This window comes from Melospiza melodia, chromosome 3 (assembly GCF_035770615.1).
Source record: "Melospiza melodia melodia isolate bMelMel2 chromosome 3, bMelMel2.pri, whole genome shotgun sequence".
NCBI lineage: Eukaryota > Metazoa > Chordata > Aves > Passeriformes > Passerellidae > Melospiza > Melospiza melodia.
The window spans coordinates 66,879,069-66,900,381 of record NC_086196.1 but is presented as its reverse complement, the minus strand read 5'-3'; the positions used below and the strand labels follow the sequence as shown (position 1 = coordinate 66,900,381).

Sequence of the window (21,313 nt, the reverse complement as noted above, 5' to 3'; positions counted from 1 at the left end):
AGATTTTAAAACACAAGTAGGTAACGAGGGGATGAGAAGACTCAGAATTTGGGGAAAGTGAGACATGAGGTATTGGTCCTTACACTGGAGCACCAGAAGGCTGCTTAGGATTGAACTGAAATCTAGGCAAGATGACTCATAGCCCACAAAAGCAATATTAGAAGCTACAGTGCATTGCAGTCTCCAGTGAACTGGCCCATCTAAACTTCTCAGGTTGGTATTAGCATCAAAAAACTTTGTATCTTCATTGGGTAGCACCTGGAATTTGTGGCTTCTATGTAAATATGGAACATTATCTGAGTCCTCTTCTTTAATGACATCTAAGCTAATTTCTGCAAATTAATTGGATTTTTTTTTCCAGAGGAGAATCTTGTAAAGGTCTTCTGAACAGAGGTAAGGACTGCTGCTTCACAGGTTTGTTCAAGTCAACTGTTTCCATCCCCTAATTCCCCAGTCTGTCCTGGGGATTGCAGGATGTTTAGTCCACAGGCTAAATACTGTTTCAAATGTTTGTTTTAGAATGGATTACCTTTTTCTCCTTCCCTTCCCTCCACCATCTCCCCCAAAGAGATGCCTGTGTAGATCCAAGTAGAAGAGCTCAAGTTCTTCTGTGGTGTTTGGATTTAATAGGCAAGATGAGTTGTATTCACTAGTCCTTCTGGGTGTGGAGCATTGGTATCAGGGAGGGGATAATCTCTGGAAGCAGTCCTTTGCTGGCAGAGCTGAGGAACTGGGAATCTCTTCAAGCAGGCTTGGACAGGCTCACAAGGAATCTCAGTAAAATAGGAGGAGGTCCAAGGGACTCATTGCTTTCAAAGTATGGCTGTACAGCCTTTCCCATGTCTAGTTGAAATAGGTACCTAAGGGATAACTTTAGTCTCCCAGTTCTTTGGTTCACTGTGAAGGTATTGATCACACATATAAAGCCTCAGCAATGAAAGGACATAAAGCATTTTTTCTTTCCTTTGCATGAGCAGTCAGAAAAAAAGAAAAAATATATCTTAAAAACCACTCCTGCAATAAAGACCAACCAACCAACCAAACAAAACCCAAAAAAACAAACAAAAAATCCATGGCTCTGCTGTTTACTTGAAAGCAGAAATTATTGGAGAAGACATTTTGCTAAGAGCTGAGTTTTGGTTTGGTCCATGGTATATGCAGAACTTTTGTAAACCACTGTAAATACAAAAAGCCTTCTGTGAGACTGGTCTGGCATGGTGACACTTTTCCATTGTTTCAGATGCAATCATGGTTGCTTTACAAAACAAGGAAAGTAGTTGATGCATGAGTGTTACCAAAGTAGCATAAAAATCCTGCATGAGATTTAGGGCCCTGTTGTATTACAGACACTCGTTACCCCTGTGGCAAGACCAAAGGTTCTTCAAATATACATTATTTCTGTACACACTAAAGTGTGCTCCTTATAAGCTAAGCAGAGGGATCTTTATGGAAATTAAAACTAATTATTACTCATTTAAATGTTGATGAAACCTAGATGCCAGGCCAAAGAACGGTCTGTGGCCAATAATATATAAGATACACTCAAATCAAAGTCCACTTTGTATAGCTGGGATGCTCCTTAAGCATTAAAATTGGCACTGATATTCAAACTACATTTGTTTTTAAATGGCTTAATGGAGTTTTTTAAGGAAGAGAATCACCTTCAGGAAATAAATCTTGATCTGTACTGCTTTGGGTAATATAATTGGAAGAAAAGGTTTAGAGCCAGATTTTGAGCTGATTCTCTTCCTTACCTAGTTGTCAGTTCATGACTGCAGAATTTCCTCACCAAAACTAAGTCCCAGTGAGTCTGGAGGAACATGGCAACTCTGATTTATTTTTAGGGATTTTTTCCCCTGCTGGCTAGCTATATTATTGCTTTGGAGTTTTTCTCCTCAGTAATCTGGATCAATAGTTTTATTAGTGTGGAGGAGGCAGTTCATATCACTTTTGGGTTAAAAGTGGCTCTTTCCCTAGTTTATTTTGCTTAGGCACATAAAAATCCATTTTGTATAATAATAGCAAAAAAAAAAAAAATCACAGGCATTTGTGGGAAGCTAAGAAGTAAGCAAAGAGTATACAACATTAAACTAGCGGGATATAGGAGACTAGGACACTGAATGTGATTTTCTTTTGTTACATGGGTACAACTGTTCATGACAGAAGGATCATCCTTTCGAAGTGTCCTTTCTGGTACTGCTCTCTGGACACTGCACTTGCTTTTGCTGTACTCATCAAACTCCTCCATTGTGCTGTCTGCTCTGCCCACTCATCACTCCGGCAAAATGAACTTCTCATACTTAAACTTTTCAATAAGATAAGTTACTGGGGCAGATGCAATGAAAATTTAAAGACTATAACATTGATGAAAGGCTCTATATTTCTTTACTTTCCTTCAGTCATGATTTCCATTGGAATTTTAATCTTTTTATCAGGCAATGAATCTAAGAAAAGTTACACTGAATGCCTTTGATCCTTAGGATATGCATTTGTTCTATAGTAAGGTAGTTGTGTTGCCCAGTCTGCTTGCAGGAGCCTGACTCAATCCCAGTGGTTGGATAACCCTGCCACATTGTTTATTTTCTGTATTAGTGGCAGTAAGTCCAGTATTGATTAATTGGCTTTTCCAAGCAGCCCAGGCTCCATCCTGCCATTTGTACCTGAACAGTTCAGGCATGGTTAAGTATTTTCTCCTTTTTTTATGGTCTCTGCTTGCTTTCCTTTTTCTTGTAAGTGTTCAGAGGAAAGGAAAGCCTGATGATGCTCCCCTTCCCAGGTGTTTGGCTCAGTTGCTGCTGAGTGCCTGCGAGAAGGAAAGGCTGGATCACTGCTGGGTGTCCCTCTGCACACAGGCTGTCCTGGGCACTACAGACCACTCTGATTCTTGCTCTGGAGTTCTAAGTGTGGGGACAGCCTGGCAGGCTGGTGCTGCTGGCACACATAGAAGGAGAGTGTCTTACTGTGTGGCTAAAGAAAGCTCCAGGGCACTGCTGCTCCTTGGAGTATAACAAATGGTTCAGAGAGGCTGAGCCCTCTGGAGATGCTCCCATTCCACTGCTGCATAACTGGAATACACTGCCAGCCCTCTTATTTAATGGTATATTTGGATCCCAATGGTATATTTGGATCCACTCCCCTTCTAAGTTGCTTCATCGATGCTCAGGTGCCCTAAGCTGCCATATTATGTTTTCTTTGCTTTGTTGAACCCTAATCTCTATGGATTTTAACTCGTGTTTCAGAATGATGTCAAGGAGGGTTATAATCAAGATGCTATTAACATCTAGAAATTTTTGCTCCCTCACCCCTTCATTTTTCAATTTAAGGCCATTTTTTTTTTCCATTATGCTTTCCTTTTCACCGTTCTTTCTGTTGGTCTTTAATTTACTGGTAATCAGACTTTATTTTAAATTACACAGTCTTCAAAATAAAGTATTTATGCCTATTGGGGTGAAGGCAGCAAACATATGATGTGGGTTTATAGCTCAATAAGCCTGGACAGTGTACTGGCCAAATAGTCAGAACTCAAATCCGGATAAATATTTTAAACCTGCTCAGTTTCTTGGCTATTTGGATCTAGTAGTTTTGTATTTTCCCCTTCCAAAAATGGGGGCTGCTTCAGACTTGCAATCTCAAGATGTCTGGCTTTTTTTTAGAGGAGTTCTGCTCTAGGGTTTGGCTCAACTGCACCTATTGCACATTCCTTGGCAGCCTGTAATTACACTGACTGCTTAAATGCTGAGTAGCTTTCTTCTGTTTACTGCTCATATGGATTAAATGTGCAAGATTTCAATAGAAGAATATAAATGAAGTGACTGCCTAGCTCTGGATTTTCTCCATCTTCCCTTGATGCACTAACGAGAATCAATTGCAGTTGCTTATTATTTTTAAATAGCAGTTAATTTGAGAAAATCTGATTCACTAGCTCTTTTCATTTTGCTGATTTGATTTCAGCCTTCTGCCCATCTGGGCCAACCTACGTGTACTGTTCAAAATCCAGTGCCTAAACTCACTGGTGCACATAACCAAAGGCAGACACTCAGCCTAAATAACCCAGGAAAGCACTGTCTGCTGCAGTGTACTCCAACTCTCTGTTTTCTTATTGCTAAAATCCTCAATGAGAGAAGGGGCATTACTTTGCAATTAATTCTCTGTTGTGCCTGAAAGAGAATCAGAGCGATTATAGAAAAACAACTCCTCCTTATCCATTCAGTTCTCTGCATGCTCAGATGTGGTGATAGGGTGATAATATCTCAGAGTTGCATAGTCACAGAAATGGTTTCCTGAGCAGATGAGTTTATTCTGCCTGGGGATGTTCTGGTGCAACCCCATGCTCACCATAGGAACTGTAGAATTAATCTCTGTGAAATCATGTAGACTTCTAGAAATGGCCTTCTGGTCAAACTGCTGCATCTGTGCAAATCCCCTGGACGGCAATAAAGAATCCTGAAGAAGGATTGTAGGCTAAGCTGTAAGCTCTTTAGGTTAGGGCTAATATCCTCCTGTAATTATTTAAAAATGCTTTTTAGATTTATAGTCTCATGGCAATGTCTGGGGTGAAAAAAAAAAAGACTATTCAGGAGCTGGTAGTGTATACAGGGTCTGTATTTAGACAGCTGCAGCAGTGGGTGTCACTGGTTCCTACAGAGGATGTGTGTTGTAATCTGATGTGAGGAAGAAAAAGATGCATTCTTTTCTCTGAATAAAGGGCTGGGTGAGGGTTTCTAGTTCCTAATGGTCTCCCCACATTTAAATCCATGGTGATTTCTGTTCACAATTTGTTAAATGCTTTTCCTTTCATGGCAAAAAATGATGGGCAAATATACTGTAAATACAGGGTGGTTGTATGTGATGAAACATTGCTTTTTTCATTATATACACACAGGGAAGTTGAAATGTTATTTGTAGAGGATAAAGGTGAACTTTGCTCATGATTTTATGAACTTCTTTATTGCACAGTCCTCTTTGTGCAAACAGCACTTGACACTCTCTTACCTTTTGTTATTTCCAGCAGATTGGAGCCATTTGTTTTGTAATGTTGATCTGTGACAGAGCAGCAGGTGTCGGATAAAAGGAACCAAGATCACTTTTGGGTTTTGTGATCAAATATTTAGGGGGATTTGAGAAGTACTGTAAAATTCAATTAGTTTTGCTTCTTATGTCCTTTTCTCCTAGACAACTGATATGCAATTCTGAAATAATTTGTCATGATTTTTCCAAAAGTGGAGCTGCTATCTGGTCTGGGCTAAGCCTTTTAGCCCAGCTGGTGTTTCTGGGCTTGGTGTTCACTTTGCAAACTGCCATGCTGGCTGGAGATGTCAGCCTGAAACAGCTGCTTGCTACTAATTCGCTGCTGAAAGTCCCTGCCCTCTCTCAGCAGAGAGAATAGATGGACTGCTGTTTGCTTCAAAGTTAGATTGAAAATTAGGCTTAACTCTGTGGTTCTGAAATGAGAGAACAAGGATTCAAGTAAATCCACTGCCAATGAGAGAGGGAAGTAGGGAAAACCTCTGATGGCCACGGAAGAAAAATAGCTTAGGTCCAGGAGCATCTGCAGCTGCACAGCCAGATCTGCAAGTGGCCATCTGTCTGCAGCCCAAGTCAGCCTCTGGGTTTGCCCAAGGAATTATCAACCCTGCAGAAATAAATAATATTCCATGAAGAGCTATTAAGGTATTGAAAAAGTAGAAAATATCTCCAATTAATCAATGCAATGTCATAATCCAGATTCAAGCATCTGTACATTTCAGATTAATTCATTGCCTGCATGCCTGTGGCAAGTTCAGCATTGCTGTCAGTGTCTGCTCCTCACCAGTTTTGCATTCTCACCTGTGTCTGTGACCACTTTGTTCCAACATTGCCAGTTCAGGAGGGTCTATCAGGACTGGATACCTATTGAATAGTGTCAGACTCTGAATTGCTGAGTCCCTTCTCTCTGCATTACTTGAAAAGAGCCTGATTTTCTCAAAACTCAGACTGTGGTTGGGATAAAGGTCAGTGACTTGGTACACTTGGTACAGTTTGCTTGAAATGTCAAGAAGTATGATAAATTTTCCACAAACTAATAGGTTAATCTAATATGATCACTGAGAGAGAAATAGTTCTGTTTTCAAATGTTTCCACAAACTCAGTATTGTCATGAACACAGAGACTGAGTTTCTGATGGCTGGTGAAGTGCATTTCCATGGCATTTGGAACTGTGTACACATATTCAGGTAATTCATTCTACCCTCACCAAGGCAGGATGCTATAAATCACAGCAAAAATTCCATAAATATGCAACTAAAAATCAGGAGTGATTGTGAACGGAGTCAGCAAAAAGGCAGTTTTAGTAAAATGATCAGCAATCAGGAAGAGGCTTAGGTGAGTAGTCAGTTTTCCCTGATTTCTGGATATAAGTATGTTAATGTATTTTGCTAATCTAATGGAAAGTCTATTGAAGTTGCCATTCATTTTTTAACTTGAGCACCATCTAGTGTGCATGATAAAAAGAATTTTAAAAGTAAATTTAAGGCCAGATCATTATGGCACTTAGGAGTGGAAGTGCTGGCATATTTTCAATGTCAAGAGGAAGAAAAGCACATCAGAGCTTACATCCTGCTAACTTTCAGTAAATCAAGCTTCAAGTGACATTCTTGGGAGTCCACTCTGCCTTTTAATTTGTGCTTCACTTAATCACTTGCTTGCACTTAAAATAAATGCAAGAAATGAAATGCACAAAAATAAGTTTATTTATTGGCAAGCAGGTTAAAAATAAAAAACCCCAGACAACAACTGTTTTTTTTCTAAATACTAACACACATTTGTATAGTCATGCAAATATAAATGCAGGGTCCTGCACGCTGCTGAAAGCTGATACTGCCTGCTCCACCAAACCCCTGGCTTCCAGCTAAGTAGATCTTGGCAGATATTCTCTAGATCTATCAGGCTTTGAATACAGGCAGAGATGAATCTTTCCTGCATGCCTGGATCAGAGTGAGTGCATTTATGAAAAGTTCAGCGTGCTTCAGTCTCTCCTGCTAGCATTGCTTGGTGCAGCCTGTGCCCATGGTGAGTTTTGGGAGCAGCCCAGCTGCCACTGCCATTGCTAAGGAAATTAATTCTGCTCTTCGCAATACATTTGGTTTGCACCTGTACTGGGAGGTGCCTCTGACAGCAACTTGTGCTCGTGTTCTAATCACCTCACATTCCCCCATATAACAAGATTAGGAGCTGCTGCTGGAGGAGCATTACTCACCCATCAGTCATTGCTCCATCACCAGGCACAGCTCTGCCCTTGCTGCAGGAGTTCCTGTGGTAAGGGAAAGAACTCTGGCTCTCATGAGTTCTTCTGGCTTCTGACTAGTTTTAAAATCAGAGGAGACCAAAACCTACTGTTAGATTTTTCTTTAAAAAGCTTATGATTTGTGCATCAAGTGAAATATTTTTTTGGGAAGTGAGAGGCAAAAGAAGGGAATGTTACCAAGATTTTTAAAACTTGGAGCATCTACTTGAGCATCTACTGTTTTTTTTTTGCTGCCATTATTTTGTGAAAATAAAAGGCTGCTTAGGCATGCAAGCTAGTATTGTTTTAATCTCAGAAATGAAAGCCAAAGTTAGTAGAACTGTACCCAAAGAATCAAGTTTTCTTGTTAAGACTAAGACAAGAAAAAAAACTAATTTGGCGCATTTCTCTTTCTCAGTTGAAACAAGTCTCTGGGAATAGACATCCCTAGCCAGCTGTACTCTGGCAAATTTAGAGCTCCTTGCTCCTATAACGTTTCTATGAGACCTGTCTCTAAACTGAAATAATTCAGATCAATAGCTTCAATTTTTAAAGCTTAATAGCTGTATCTGGATGAAGCTTTTGAACTTGACCTCTCATTTGCTGACTTGCAACCCAGACATAGGGTCTCTAGTGCAGCACAGACTACAAATTTTCACCAAAGGCACACATCAAATGAATTCTCAGAATAAATGGTTCGTAAAATAAGTGATAACAGCTGCATTACTGTCACTCTAGTCACCCCACTGCACACTGGGGTTGAACTGCTCGTCATCTTGTGTGTGAGAGAGTTGTGAACCCTACAATGTAGGGAACACATTAGTAAACTCTGGTTTTGGGAGGATCTTCTGGTGGGATTACTTCCTCCACCCAGAACAATTTTTCTTTGAATTATGCTAAGACACTGAAGTGTTGGGCAACTCTTAAGGCAGAGGGAGTTTTCCCTTTCTGGCCATTTGTTGCATTCCTAGAGTGAAATGCCAAATGGAAAATAAAGTGAGAGGAAGAAAGGAGTGCCTCAGTGTATGTTCAAGTGATATGGCAGGAAATTGAGAATTCCAAACATTCATGAAAATAATGATAAAAAAAATTTAAAGTTAGATTCCCCTACTGTCATTAGTATTTACTGTTGGGTAGTTTTATGACATTTATTTCTGTTCAGATTGTAATATCAATATTGTTGAATGATTCATAATAGACTAATTCAGTTTTTCTTTTGGAAAGGGAAATCTTGCCACAAACCAGATGTTGTGTCTGATCTGAATTTTTAAATTGATTACAAAAGCACACACAAATGTGTACTTTGTCAGGCTCCTGAAAAGGGACGGGAACTGCTTATTTTCCCTTAAGGGGGACTGCGTTGAAGAGAGCAGCAGTAAATTGATTAATAAAGACTGTGAAATTATTCAACCTTCCTCTCCCCTCCTGCCCCCCAACAAATCAAAAGGCTTACAGTCTCCTCTAAGGCATGATTCCCATTCCAATCTTATCAAAGTTCAGGTGGAGTCGTTGCTCTCTGGTATGCAGTATGGGAAGTACCACCAAGCTAAGAATGAAGCATGTGGTTCTAGCACTGCTGGAATTGGTTTGCTCACCTGAACCACACAACACAGAGAATTTGGTGGTGCTGTCTCTTAGAAAGCTCTGCTTCAGTGTTTCTCCATTTCTTTGTGTAATTTCTGGAAAGTTTAGTTCAGGTGTTTTAATGCTCCTTGCAGAGCCAGCTTTTGAAGCTTTTAGCATGGAAAAGAACTGCTTCCCATTAGTGCTTTACTGTCCATGCAGGGTCTCACTATCTCACAGAGGATTTGGAGTTATCATTTAATACTGGTTCAAGATGCTTGCCATTCTGCCTTTTCATCAAAATTGTAATTTTGAATAGGATTGTTGAATGGAGTATTTGCAAGCAGAGATACCTGTTCTTTTTTTCTTAAACAACATGGTTTAAAAGCACTTTGATTTGGCTTAAGTCCTTTCTTCTTCAGCAGTAGTTTTGTAATACTTGAAGGCTGATAAGTTTACTACAAACATGCTTTGAGCCCTATTCCCTCCTTGAGTTGCTTTAAAAAAATGGAATCAAATGGATGGGTGAAGCAGCTTGGGCAGTCATGTCACAGGGGATGAGAAAGGGGCACCTGAGGAGCCAGCATGAGCTGCAGCCTGAGGCCAGCTGGAGTTACACCACAGAGCTCACAGTCTGAAAGGGGCTGTGTTTGTCACAGTCTCAGTGTTGAAGAATTAACCATTCACATTTTAAAACATGAATGAAGAGGAGAGCTGCTGGCCTGATGCCAGTGAAGTCTGAACACCAGCACGCCGAGTTCCTACCCAACAACTGGAACAGCTTTGGAACAGGTGTCCTGAGAGGTACAGTATAATTCTCTCAAAATGTAGCTGTTTTCCTGTCATTTCATTCTGGGGGAAAAGCAGCAACTGGTCCCATTCCCTGAGCCAGTCACCTGTCTGTGTGCTAGTGGAACAGCACATCTAAGTACCATCCTACTCAAGGCAATGAGTAGGATGAGCTCAGTGAGTTCCCATCTTACCAGATGTTCATTATTGTTTGACATCTCGTGAAAGAAGATGGAATGTCAGACTGAACAAGAGGATTATCTGCATTTTTGGGTGGTGTTTTATTTATTATTTTCTTTGCAAAGCCAGGGATCTCAAATCTTCAACTATTTCCTTTTGTTCATAAGTGAATACCTCTTTTCTGAGTCTGAAGGCCACACACCTGCATGTTCCCATTTCCTCACCTTATAAATAACTCCTGTAAAGAGCTCCCAGGAATACTTAAAAAAAAATCTTATCTTATAAAAATGAAACAGCCAGTTTCAGGAGAATTGCTTAGTTTAACAGAGAGGGTTTAGAAAATTATTCTGAACAGGGAAATTAGGACCAAATGAGAAGCAGACTAATATTTGGTTGTGGTTATGTTGAAGAGCATCCTTTATGGAAAATTTTAACTGCTATTTTTATCCATAAAGATCTATTGCATATTGTGCTATCAGAAGCAACTGGATTAGATTTTGTTAATCATATTCCTCTTTGGGTCTGGGCATTATTGTGATCTATGCATTTTTTAGTCTGTAACTGTTATTTCTGTGGGTAATGACCTTACGTATCAGTGAGATAACAGAAAACAGAAATAGACAGCCAAACATCTTTAAATATATGTATTGCTCATTTTTCTGTTTAGAGGCTTTGCCATCAGCTATTCTGTAACTCAGTGGAATTGTGCCTTATAGCAACTTCCCTGCCAGCAAACTTATCAGGACATTTCAGACTAGAGCAGCCTTATCTAAAGATCTTTAGTGCATGCTTTAAGATCCTTCTCCTTTATCAGGCACAACTGTAGTCTGGGATGACTTAAGTAGTTTGTTTCAGAGAGCATATTTACTGTCTGAATACTTCTGCTGAACTACCACAGTTTAAAAGCCAGCATATGAAAGTAATTTGACTGTAGTGCCCATTCTGCTAAATATTTTGGACTCAAAGCCATGATTCAGTACCTCTTGCATCAACAGTTGAGTTGTTCCTGCAGCAGAAGCCACTGTGATGCAGTGACTGTTTTGCTTGAACTTTGCATTGCTTCAGTTGGCAGCAGGGGAACTAGAAATTGTCCTTATGCCAGGATATATTTTCCTCATGTGATCTTTTATCTATTAATTCAATAGAACCCTTAAAATAGTGTGCCTCAGGCATTAAGGGTGATTTCTGGGCTGGATGTGAAAAACAGAAGAGAGTTGCTGGAGATAATCACCTGAAAGATGTGCAAGAGCACTCCCACAGCTTTGGTCTGCTTTTCTTTGGAGTTCAGAGGGTCATTTATTCATGGGTAAACTCTCCCCCAAACTGTTTCCTGCCTACACAGCTCCTAACCTTTGATCAAGGCCAAACTCCCAGAGATTTCAGTGGGGAACAGGAGCATGTGTTTCCTCATATCCATAAGGCACTTGTCAATGACAAGTAGATGGAAAGGACTCACCTGGTGTGATTCTTGGGGATGGTGCTGTGCAGGGCAAGGAGATGTGTTTCATGATCCTGTGGAGCCCTTCCAACTCAATATATTCTCTGATTTTGTGACTCACTCTGGGCTATTACTTGGGAATGGGGCTTCTCTAGAATCCACAGTAGTGTAGCCATACTCGTGATATTCTACTAAGAATACATCTACTTAAAAGAATGTTTTTATAAACAAAATCTAAAAAAAGAGGCAGGACTAAATGGTTACCATGTTTCAGTAGATAATGTCCTGGTCCAGTTTTAACTGATCCAAGCCTTAGGTCTTTTATCATGGACTAGGTACAATCAATCTGGGTTTTGCTGCTTATCCTGTCTCTGCATATTTGTCACCACTGAGCTCTGACTCAATTTTCCACCACCAGACTTGTCTATCATGTCAGATCCACAGCTGACTCCGAGTAGGTGTAAATCAATACATCTTTTTTTTATTTCAATGTTGTTTCCTATTCATCAGCTGATGGTCAGACCAAGGATTCATTAAAAGACTTTCCCATCTTGGTTGTGATCTGTATTTCTAGTTAATTATAGTGATGGCAATTTTTCTCCTGGGTTTAACTTTTTCTCAGGGTTTATTTGCTTTATTAGAGCTGTATTTTATTACACTCCTATTCTAGCAAGTTACCTTGAAGTAGCTTATTGAATTAAAACAAAGTACGTTTTTAAATGATTTTTAAAAAAGAAGTCTCCAATATCTGAGTGTCCTGCCTTCAGAATTATTACCTGTAAGTAGGTGACTCCTTTCTGAGTTTTGATTTTTCTCATCCATCGTTTCCAGACCATAGCAGACATGAGGTTGTTTACCTTTGTGTCTTAGGTTTATATATATTTATTTTATAATTCATTAAATTTCATGTTTAAATGAACATTTTTCAATGACGTCTCAGTAGCAAAAAAAGACATTAAGGTGAGTATAAAAAGTTGGATAATTATGCTCAAGACTGTGTGCTTCATTTGTCACTGCCATTGAATTTGCTGCAAGTGATTTGGATTGCTATTTTAAAATTAAATTTGGAGTTTATTTAATTATTTTTAGAAAATATTACAACAAAAGTCTGAGAAGAAATAAACAAAGATGTTAATAGGCTATGTACAACCCACATCAGAAAAAAAAATTTAAAAACTCTTTCATTGTCAATACCTGAGGTAGTACAGAAATTAATTAATTAGTAGGCACTCTGGAAATCACCTTCAGCAAGAAACTGTCCTTGTTTTAGATCTGTAGGGACTGTGTAACTTCAAGGGTGCAACACATGGTGATTGTCAAGCTGCTTGGCATCTCCTTCTCTGATTCCTTCACCTTGCAAGGGAGAATTGGAAGAAAAGAGGAGGGATTAGGCTAAGCTCTCCTGGAGGTATTCAGCCATTTTCCCTGTTGTGTGCAACCAACTCAAACTATTTCTTGATTTCAGAAGACTTCTGTGTCACAAATATGAAAGAATCAGCTTCCAAAACCAAACCCAGTTACAGGGAGAAAAGAAAGGAAAATGGCAAAAATCTTGTTTTAAAATTCAAACAAAAAATTTTGTTAATGAGAGTAACTTGCACCAAACACTAAGATTCTGTTTAGATATTTTTATGGCACAAATTATTTTTTTTCAGGAGATTACAATCTTGATCTCAAGAAGCTCCTTAGAAGCAAACTTGTCACACACAATGTGTAGAATCTCATAATCTCTTATTGCTATTTGCGTCAAAACATAAAAACAGACAAAAACTAAGAGAGAAAAATATTAAATGAAATAATCCCATCAAATTTTCTACATTTCCAAGTTTTTAATCCAGTGATTTTGTCTGGTCATAAACAGTCTGTGAAGATGCTGCACATCTCAAAGTGGATGGAAGCACCTAATTTCATATGTTTAGATTCTTATACTTGAATATTTAATCCACTCCCCATCTTTAGATATAAAAGGAACATAATTAAGCTGGTTCATTAAAACTACAAGGTCCTTGAGGCAATTTGTTTTTGCAAAAATTGCTTTTTAAAGCCTTCTTTAAAGACCCATGGTAGTATTAAATGCATACAACAACAATCCACACTTTTTTTTTGCAGAATTTTTATTAAGTAACAATTATGTGAATATCTTTGTACTATGGTAACAATCTCCTTGTTTCATCTATTTTTTGTTACAGTAAAATTGTTTAGCACTCTTAAGAAACAGTTTAAGTCCCTGAAAACAAATATTCATTAATTACTTTGAAAGTAAACATTATCAGCTTGGCTTCAAATATTTTCTTTTTAATGTAATTACCAAGAAATGTTTCCATTTTAACCCCTGGGAACAGTCTCCCACCAGTAAGGTGGATGCCTGAGTAACTGCTGCTAGTCTGAGGCAAAGATTTTCTCTCTTCTGTGTTGGGGATCTTCTTCCCCCACACCACATTTGAATCTGTCCAAATCAATTATTTCATGTAGTGACAGTGAAGGCAAGGGAATGGTTCTGCCATAGTTGGACATTAATTTCCCCCTTGGAAAATTAATGCCTTTTGTTGGCCATGTTTGTAGACAATGTGACCATTTGTAATTGGATAGCACAGCATTATCTCTTTGCAAAATTCCAGGAGCCTTGTTTAAAGACAACTTTTGTTCAACACAGTTAATTTGCCAAGCAAGACATGGCTTGTCCTAGCAAAGTGCTGGCTTGCACACCATGGCTTCTCTCCCACATTGTGCATTACTTTTTGTAAGCTTCTATATCTGTCTCCTACCTTATTTAAAGTAAGCAAAAATTTTAGAGACACAGACTAGGAAAAATAAAACTTTTTAAAAAATATTCACTGCAGTTGCAAACAAAAATTTAAATCCCTGAGCTGGTTGTTATATTTTTGTCTGAGGTGCTTTTCAACCTGAATTATCCTGTGATATCTCTAAATTTTTTAATTCTTCAAAGTCATATAAATAAAAATAAAGCCCCCTTCCACTTGAAGTTTACTTTATTGTGAGATATAGTTACAGCTGCTTTATTGGTGAAATGCTGTTGATTCTCAGAAGTACATGCTGCCCTGGCTCCTGGATGGAGCCTTGGGGCTTGAGCAACCTGGGCCAGTGAAAGGTGTCCTGCCCAGGGAAGGCAAGGCTGGAATTAGATCATCATTAAGGACCCTTCCAACCTAAATCATGCAGTGTTTTTGTATCTGCAGACATTTATGCAAATCAATTCCTGTATCCTGAAATAACCAACCTTAGCTTCAGGTGTGCAATCTAAGGGTATTGATCATGGAAAAATTGAAAGCATCTGTTGCTGGAAGAAAGGCAGGGTTTGGTAAGAGCTGGGCCTTGCTGAACTCTTCATATGCTGAGGAGCTGGGAGCACTCAGAGCTGATAACCTGGGCGCAGGCTGCCACATCCATCCATGTTGGGTGTGCCAGGTCACCCAAATGGAAAGGGAAGGTGACGGAAATGCGGATTCTCAGCACTCTGTCAGGCCCTGGCTTCCAGCTGGGAGTACCTGTGGGAGCAGGGAGCCCTGAGGAGCCCAGGGGAGCTGCTGAGGAGGAGCGTGGCTCAGCTGGGTCTCTCAGGATGGCCGCTGTGGTGCTGCAGTGCTGGCTCTGGCAGTGCCCAGGGGAACCAGCCCTGCAGCTGGTGGGGGATGGCTCCTTGTGTGCTGCAGCACACACGCAGGATTTACAGGGGGGTTTTCAGTACCCAGGGAGCCCTTCCTGGCCTCCTGCTTCCTAAAGCCTTTAAAATCTGATGCACTTTCCATCACTGGAAGAGTTTTGTCCTGGCTGTTCCTGCCCAAGGCAGCTCTCCCAGACCCCGTGGGCTGCTAATGGAAGCGGGCAGCACTTTATGCCTGCCCTGCGTCCTGGCCCAAGACAAATCACCCTCCAAAGCCCATTACAAGGCAGTCAAGGAGAGGCTGTTGCTTCAGCAGAATGTTCTGTAATGCAGAGAATTTCATTCCTTTGTCTGGAATGGAAAAAGTGCCTTTCCAGGACGTAATGCCATGAGACCTGGGCTCTGAACTGCATTAGAGACCCACCCTAAATAGCTGACTGCTCTTTTGTGAAGCACTGCTAATCAAACTCCTGCAACAAAAAATTGTCAGAATGGACTTACACTTCGAAAAAGCCCTCCAGGGTCAGTAAAAATCATTAATTCTTTTTCAAAAAGCATTCAGCTCTCTGAAACATGAGGAAATGTGTGAGGCTTATTCTCAAGCCTCTCCACTCTCTCCATTTATCTCAAAAAGTTTGTTAATTTTTAATATAATCTCAGAACTCTGGGAACTTGGGCATCAAAAATTCACTCACTGTAGTACTCAAGATATGAGAATTGACACTGAGCAGATATTTTCTTCTTGCATAGGAATGTCATAGTTTTGAATCAACTATGGACAATAGAGTTGAGAGAAATGAGGTGAGGAAGTCACGTAAAAGAAGCAAGAAATTTTTTTTTTTCTAGTTACTTTTTCTCCCTACTCCTCTGCAAAATGCATTATTTATGGAACATGTTGTTTTCTGTGGCTGACTTATGAAAAAGCTTTGAATCAACAATTTGGTAAACCCATTATAAGGATCATTTTATAACTAGTAAGAACAATGTTGTTCAGAGACATTTCAAATGCAATGAACATTCAGAAGAAACAATAATAATTATGGCAGATGGCAAGCAGAGACATAACTTGCTTTGAGTGCAAAACTGCAGTTCAGACAGCTAATTTGGTTTTTTCCAATTCATAGGTTATCTGCCAGAGGTTCTTACAAACCAGATGTACGCAGTCAATCCCACAGAAATCAATGAAATTGCATGCAGAAGTGTGAGGCTAAAGAAGGTAACTTCCATTTAATAAAGTTCCCTGCTTTATCTTGCTTCTATATTTCAAAGGTTCCTCAGCAATATTTATTTAAAGGTGACTGTGTCACTCACTCTGCCTGCACAGTGTCAGAGGAAGCTGTAGCCCAGCTCTTCTCTGCCACTGTTCTGGTGCCATGAAATCCAGCCTTGACAAGAGAAATAGAATAGTTGAGGACCACAAAGGCAAAGTTAAATATGTAAATAATTTCCCTAACCAATGTAGCTATTTGTGTTTACTTCCATTTGCTCCAAATAGTCTGAGTGTGGGGGTTTTTCATAGTCAATATTGCTATTTTGTAGAAAAATTTTGGGTTTTGACAGAAATTGTTTTCACAAGTATCTCACTTGCATTTATTATTTTCTTTCAAAAATAGAAATCGTTGCATAGGCCAGTATTTGAACTGATAATAAGACATTTAATTAAAAAGTTCTGCTACAGTGCATAATGGGAATCATGGTTGTCTTTTCTTAGATGATAAGACAGAGATTTCAAGCTCCATTGAATTGCTCTTCATGTATTCTGACCAGAGAATTCCATGATATACCTGGCTTCTCCATGATGCAAAAGATTATGCTGCAACAGTGACACAATGTGCAACCTAAAAGATAAATCTGTGAGGAAAATTAATAATAAGAAATATTAGAAGGATACTTCCTCTTGCTCTTCTCTTTGGCAATGTTTCTGAAGTGAAATATTTTGTTCTGAAGTAATTTTTCTCTTTTAAAAAATTTTAATGTCATTTTTCTGGCAAAAGTCTTTTCTACCGGATTCTTTAGTGAGATATTTAGCATTAGTTACTAAAAATGAAGCTGTGTGGCAGGTTATATTCTGAATGTACATTACTGGTTTTTACTTGACAAATGAAGCTTTAAAAATGACTTACACTTGAAACAAAAAAAATTGTATCTCCTTATGTATCTAAGCCATGGACCCAGAATTAATTTCTGTTCATTTTTGTTCATATTCTTATTAACAAAATGCCAAACATATGGATGTTTTAAAAAGGAAACAAAAAAGGGTGGTAAAACATTAAATCATATTTCTAATTAGAAGCTAATTGAATATCTTTGGTGATGTTAATGTTCTCATACTGTTGCATTGGCAACTCTTGGCAAATATTTATTTTTCTAATGTAACTGGCCTAGGGTCGTTCTAATTCCAATGGACTGGAAATTGCATTTAATGCTTGTAAAAAGACATGACTTTGAATTGGAGTTGTGAACATGAACTTTAGCTTCAGATGAGTATGCTGGACATTTTCCTTGGTCCTTTCTTCCATTGGTGAAGGAAACCTAGCAATGAGAGATGGAAAGGTGCTGTGGTTGAGCTCAGCAAGCTGAATGCTCCATGGAAAATGTTTGGGGTTTGCTGAGTAAGGTGTGTGAATTGGATCCTGTGGAAGCTGCACAGCTGCAATAAGCATAAACAGTGAATGCTGAGTGAAATTGTATGACAAATACTTAGCAGGGAATCTCTGGTCTGATTTATCCTAGAAGTAATTTTTTTCATATCTCAAAAAGCAGCAAGTTAGTAGTTAATAGAGAATCTGCACATAGATCATTTGCATGAAGGGAAAATTGCTTCAATCAATGTTACATCTCACTGGTATTGATGAGGAGTACCAGCAGACAGATGAAAGGCAGTCTGTTGAAATCATTTGATACAGTTTCTTATCCCTGAAGGATTTCCAGCCCTGACTTGATGGTCTCTTTAGGTAGTGCTGGTTTTATCCTGGCTAGTCCTTGAGGAGAACAATTTTTTAATGTCTGGTACAGTTCATGAGAACTGTAGATAATAACAAATGTGTGATCTACATGCTGTAAGTAGCTCATGTGGCTCATGTTCCCAAGTAAAGGAGATGTTAGAATAGCACATGGGAGGAGAAAGCTGGAAATATGTACCAGTGGAAAAGAAAAATCTCCAAACCCTAAAGCTGAACAATAAGGACCCTCTGTAGAATAGCAATACTATGATTTAGCAAAACATGGAACAGCCACAATTTCCAGATTAAAGAAGAAAAGTTATTTGTTGGATGTCAGGATGATGAATAGATTGGTTTTGCATTGCATCAACACTGCTTTTATTTTCAGTATGTTGCAGCATTGAATCAACATGTTACAGTTGCTGAATGCAACCCCATAGAAAAAAAGGCTTGTTAGGCCAGTAGCAAGAACAGTAATTCATTATCAGTGACACTTTCAATTATTACAATGAATAGGTGCCCTGAAAACATATTTTCCAAAAGCTTGTTTCCACCCTGTACTTTGAAGAGATGTTGAAAACTCTCCTGGTGACTCTTCCAGCTGTGGATTTCTCTGTCCTGGTACATGCAAATTGCCTCAGGCCTGCTTCAGGGTTCCACTACTGAAAGAATAGAGGCAGCAAAGTCAGCAGCAAACAGCTTGTGTAGAAGTGAGATCATATCATATCATATATCACAGCAAAACCGTTGGAAAGGACCTCTGGAGGACATCTGGTCAAATCCCTACTCCAAGAGGGACAAATTTGAAAACTTTCTTGGGACAATGTTTGGTGGGGTTTGCACAGGAACTTGCTTTAGGAAGAGGTACATGATCAGATTTTGCTTGATTTAGCACCAGGTAGATGATCTGCTGCTTTTTGATTGTTTGCACAGGCATTCTGAGTCTGGATGTGTGAGGTGTATCTGGGTAAGACAAATTGACTGGTGTCAGGAGTGTGTTGCAGGAACATCTTTGTTCTGATTTCCTGATTTACTTCTATGAATGATTCTGCCATGCAGAAGAGGGACTGTTAAAGGGAAGATCAAGAGGGAAAAGGGGCAAAGCTGGTTGTCACTGTGCTTTCATGACTGTGCTTAGTTTCACAGCTGGGTATAGTGAGTAATAGCTGACAAGAAAGTGCAAACAGGAACAGGGTGTGTTGAGCCTTGGCATGGTCATGGATCAACATGTTATACAAGCGCATTATTTGAAACTGCTGGGAAGATGGACAGGGATATTGCTGGGTACTGACTGGCAGCCTGTGCCAAATAGTGGCTGTGAAACCCTCAGGTGAGATCCAGGGAAGCATTGCTATGCAGGCACCCACCCCGGATGAGGAATGGATGAGAAGGACGGGGACACAGAGTGAAACTGTTGGTTCTGAGCCACTGAACAGAGCCTGACCCTAGGTCTGGATGCAGTGGGGTGCTGTGCTGCCCCAGGCAAGACTGAGCCAGCCTGCTTGGGTGGTAACTGGGGTTAGTCTTGGTTGGCGTGTATTACAGCGACCTGAGTGGGTCGCTGAGGGTGAGAGAGAGACGGTGAATCTTGTTTCTGTGATCAGAAGGCTGGATTTATTGATCTATGATATATAATACATTATGACTATACTAAATAGAATAAAGAGAGAAGTTACAGAGGCTTGCTAAGCTAAGAATAGAAAGAAAGAATCTATAACAAAGTTGTGTCCAGGGACTCTGTCCCTAGCTTGCACTTTGTGATTGGCCCTTAATTATAAACATAGGAACATGAGCCAATCAGGTGCATCCTATTGCATTCCACGGCAGCTGATAACAATTGTTTACATTCTCTTCTGAAGCCTCTGCCTTCCAGAAGACGCAGAAATCTGAAAGAAAGGATTTCTGTGAAAAAATGTCTGCGACAGGTGTGTGCATGAGTGAAGGGCTTTTTCAGCCAAAGCTCATCCCTTGCTCGCTTCCCTCAATAAGTTGAGCTTAGCACAGTCACATTGCCTGGTGTTCCCTTTCTGCAACTCAAATACATCTGAGTCTCAGGATGACAAGGAGTCCAGATGCCACTGGCTCACTTGCAGTCAGGCTCAGGAGCTGGAAAGTGCTATTTGGCTCCAAATCTATCATCTCAGATGCTGGGACTGTTTCTCCCTGGAGGTTTGCCTTTGCTGCAAATACTGGTCCCTCTTAACAGTTTAAAACACCTGAAATGTCAGAGGATTCCATGTCATCAGTTTTGCTTTGGTTAACTTTATGAAGCTGTGTGGCACAGAAAATAACAGCAAATGAAAACAGTGCTGGATTCTCTCTGTTCAGTGTCTGGCTACAAAAAATACCACAAGAGGGAATTTCATATTGCAGTGCTACTGCTTTATACAGAAAGGAAGGGGCTCATTCCACATAAAAATGAAGGGCTTAAGGAGCTCAGATGTGGCTCTGAACAAGTGCAGGGAATGAAATTCACCATAAAACCCTAATGGACTTTAATAATGATATTTAAAAAGCTTCTCCCTTTAAAGCATTGAGCCTGACTCTAATGTCAGGATACCAGCCTAACACAGATTTTATTCAGTTGAAAGAAGACCAGATTAGCCTCTTGTAGCAATATGGCATAACTCTTCCTTCTGGAATTCTTAAATTAAAATTGAAGCTGTATGATAATTCTGAATATATCTACCATAAGGCTCTCTGATAACAATTACTGGTGATCTGCTACCACTTTTTGAAGCCTATCAAGGTACTAATTTTATGGCAGCCCCTTAAGGCAGAAATCCTTATTTAAAAAAGAAAAAATAAATAAAAAAGCAGAGTTAAATTATTTTTCCATGACTATTTGAAGAAGAACACATTGAGATTTGAAGCTCTTCTTACCACTCCCAGCCAGTAAGTGCATTTATTTAGATCCAGAATAAGCAGGTGAAGCTAATTATTTTCCCCGTATTGCTGGTGGGTTTTGTGGTAGTGCTTTCAGCTGCACAATTGTTGCCTGCTCTATGACAGCTTGGAAATTTTAAATTACTCTTAACCTTGGCCAAATTCATAACTGATATAATTTGACATTGCTTCATTTGAATTTGCAATGTTGACTGTCAGTAAAGCAAGAGATGACACACGATATCTAATGTTTCAGAAGGCAAGAAGAGTTCAACCATATGAAAAATTGAGATGATGTGATCTTTAAATGAGGCATGTAAGAATTCTCATTTAGTGACAGGTAAATACTGAGTTAATATCAGGTTAATCAATGCTAATGGAACTGAAATGCTGCTCTAGGAAAATCCTGTGAAACCCGAGCTGGATCTGCTAGTGATACCAATAAAAATGTACTCCCACATCTTTTCTGCATGATTCAAAGATGAGATCACACAATGTGATAAATGCTTCCTTAGAGAAACTGGTCTTGCTATTTAGCTGTTTTCTAGAGATTAGGTAATAATGGAAGCAATGGAATCAGACCTGCCTTCTCACAATCTGTTATTCAACAAGCAGTTTGTGCACTGTTCATT

General features: G+C 39.4%; 1 protein-coding gene across 1 annotated transcript in view; it reads left to right on the top strand.

The window, feature by feature from the left end:
- MTA3 (metastasis associated 1 family member 3) overlaps positions 1–16,063 on the top strand; it is a 153,698-nt gene extending 137,635 nt beyond the window's left edge. Inside the window, exon 20 of the mRNA XM_063152092.1 lies at positions 15,978–16,063. Coding sequence (XP_063008162.1) covers positions 15,978–16,058 — 81 coding nt within the window. The 3' untranslated portion in view covers positions 16,059–16,063. The remainder of the gene's footprint in view (positions 1–15,977) is intronic.
- The last annotated feature ends 5,250 nt before the right edge of the window (positions 16,064–21,313 follow it).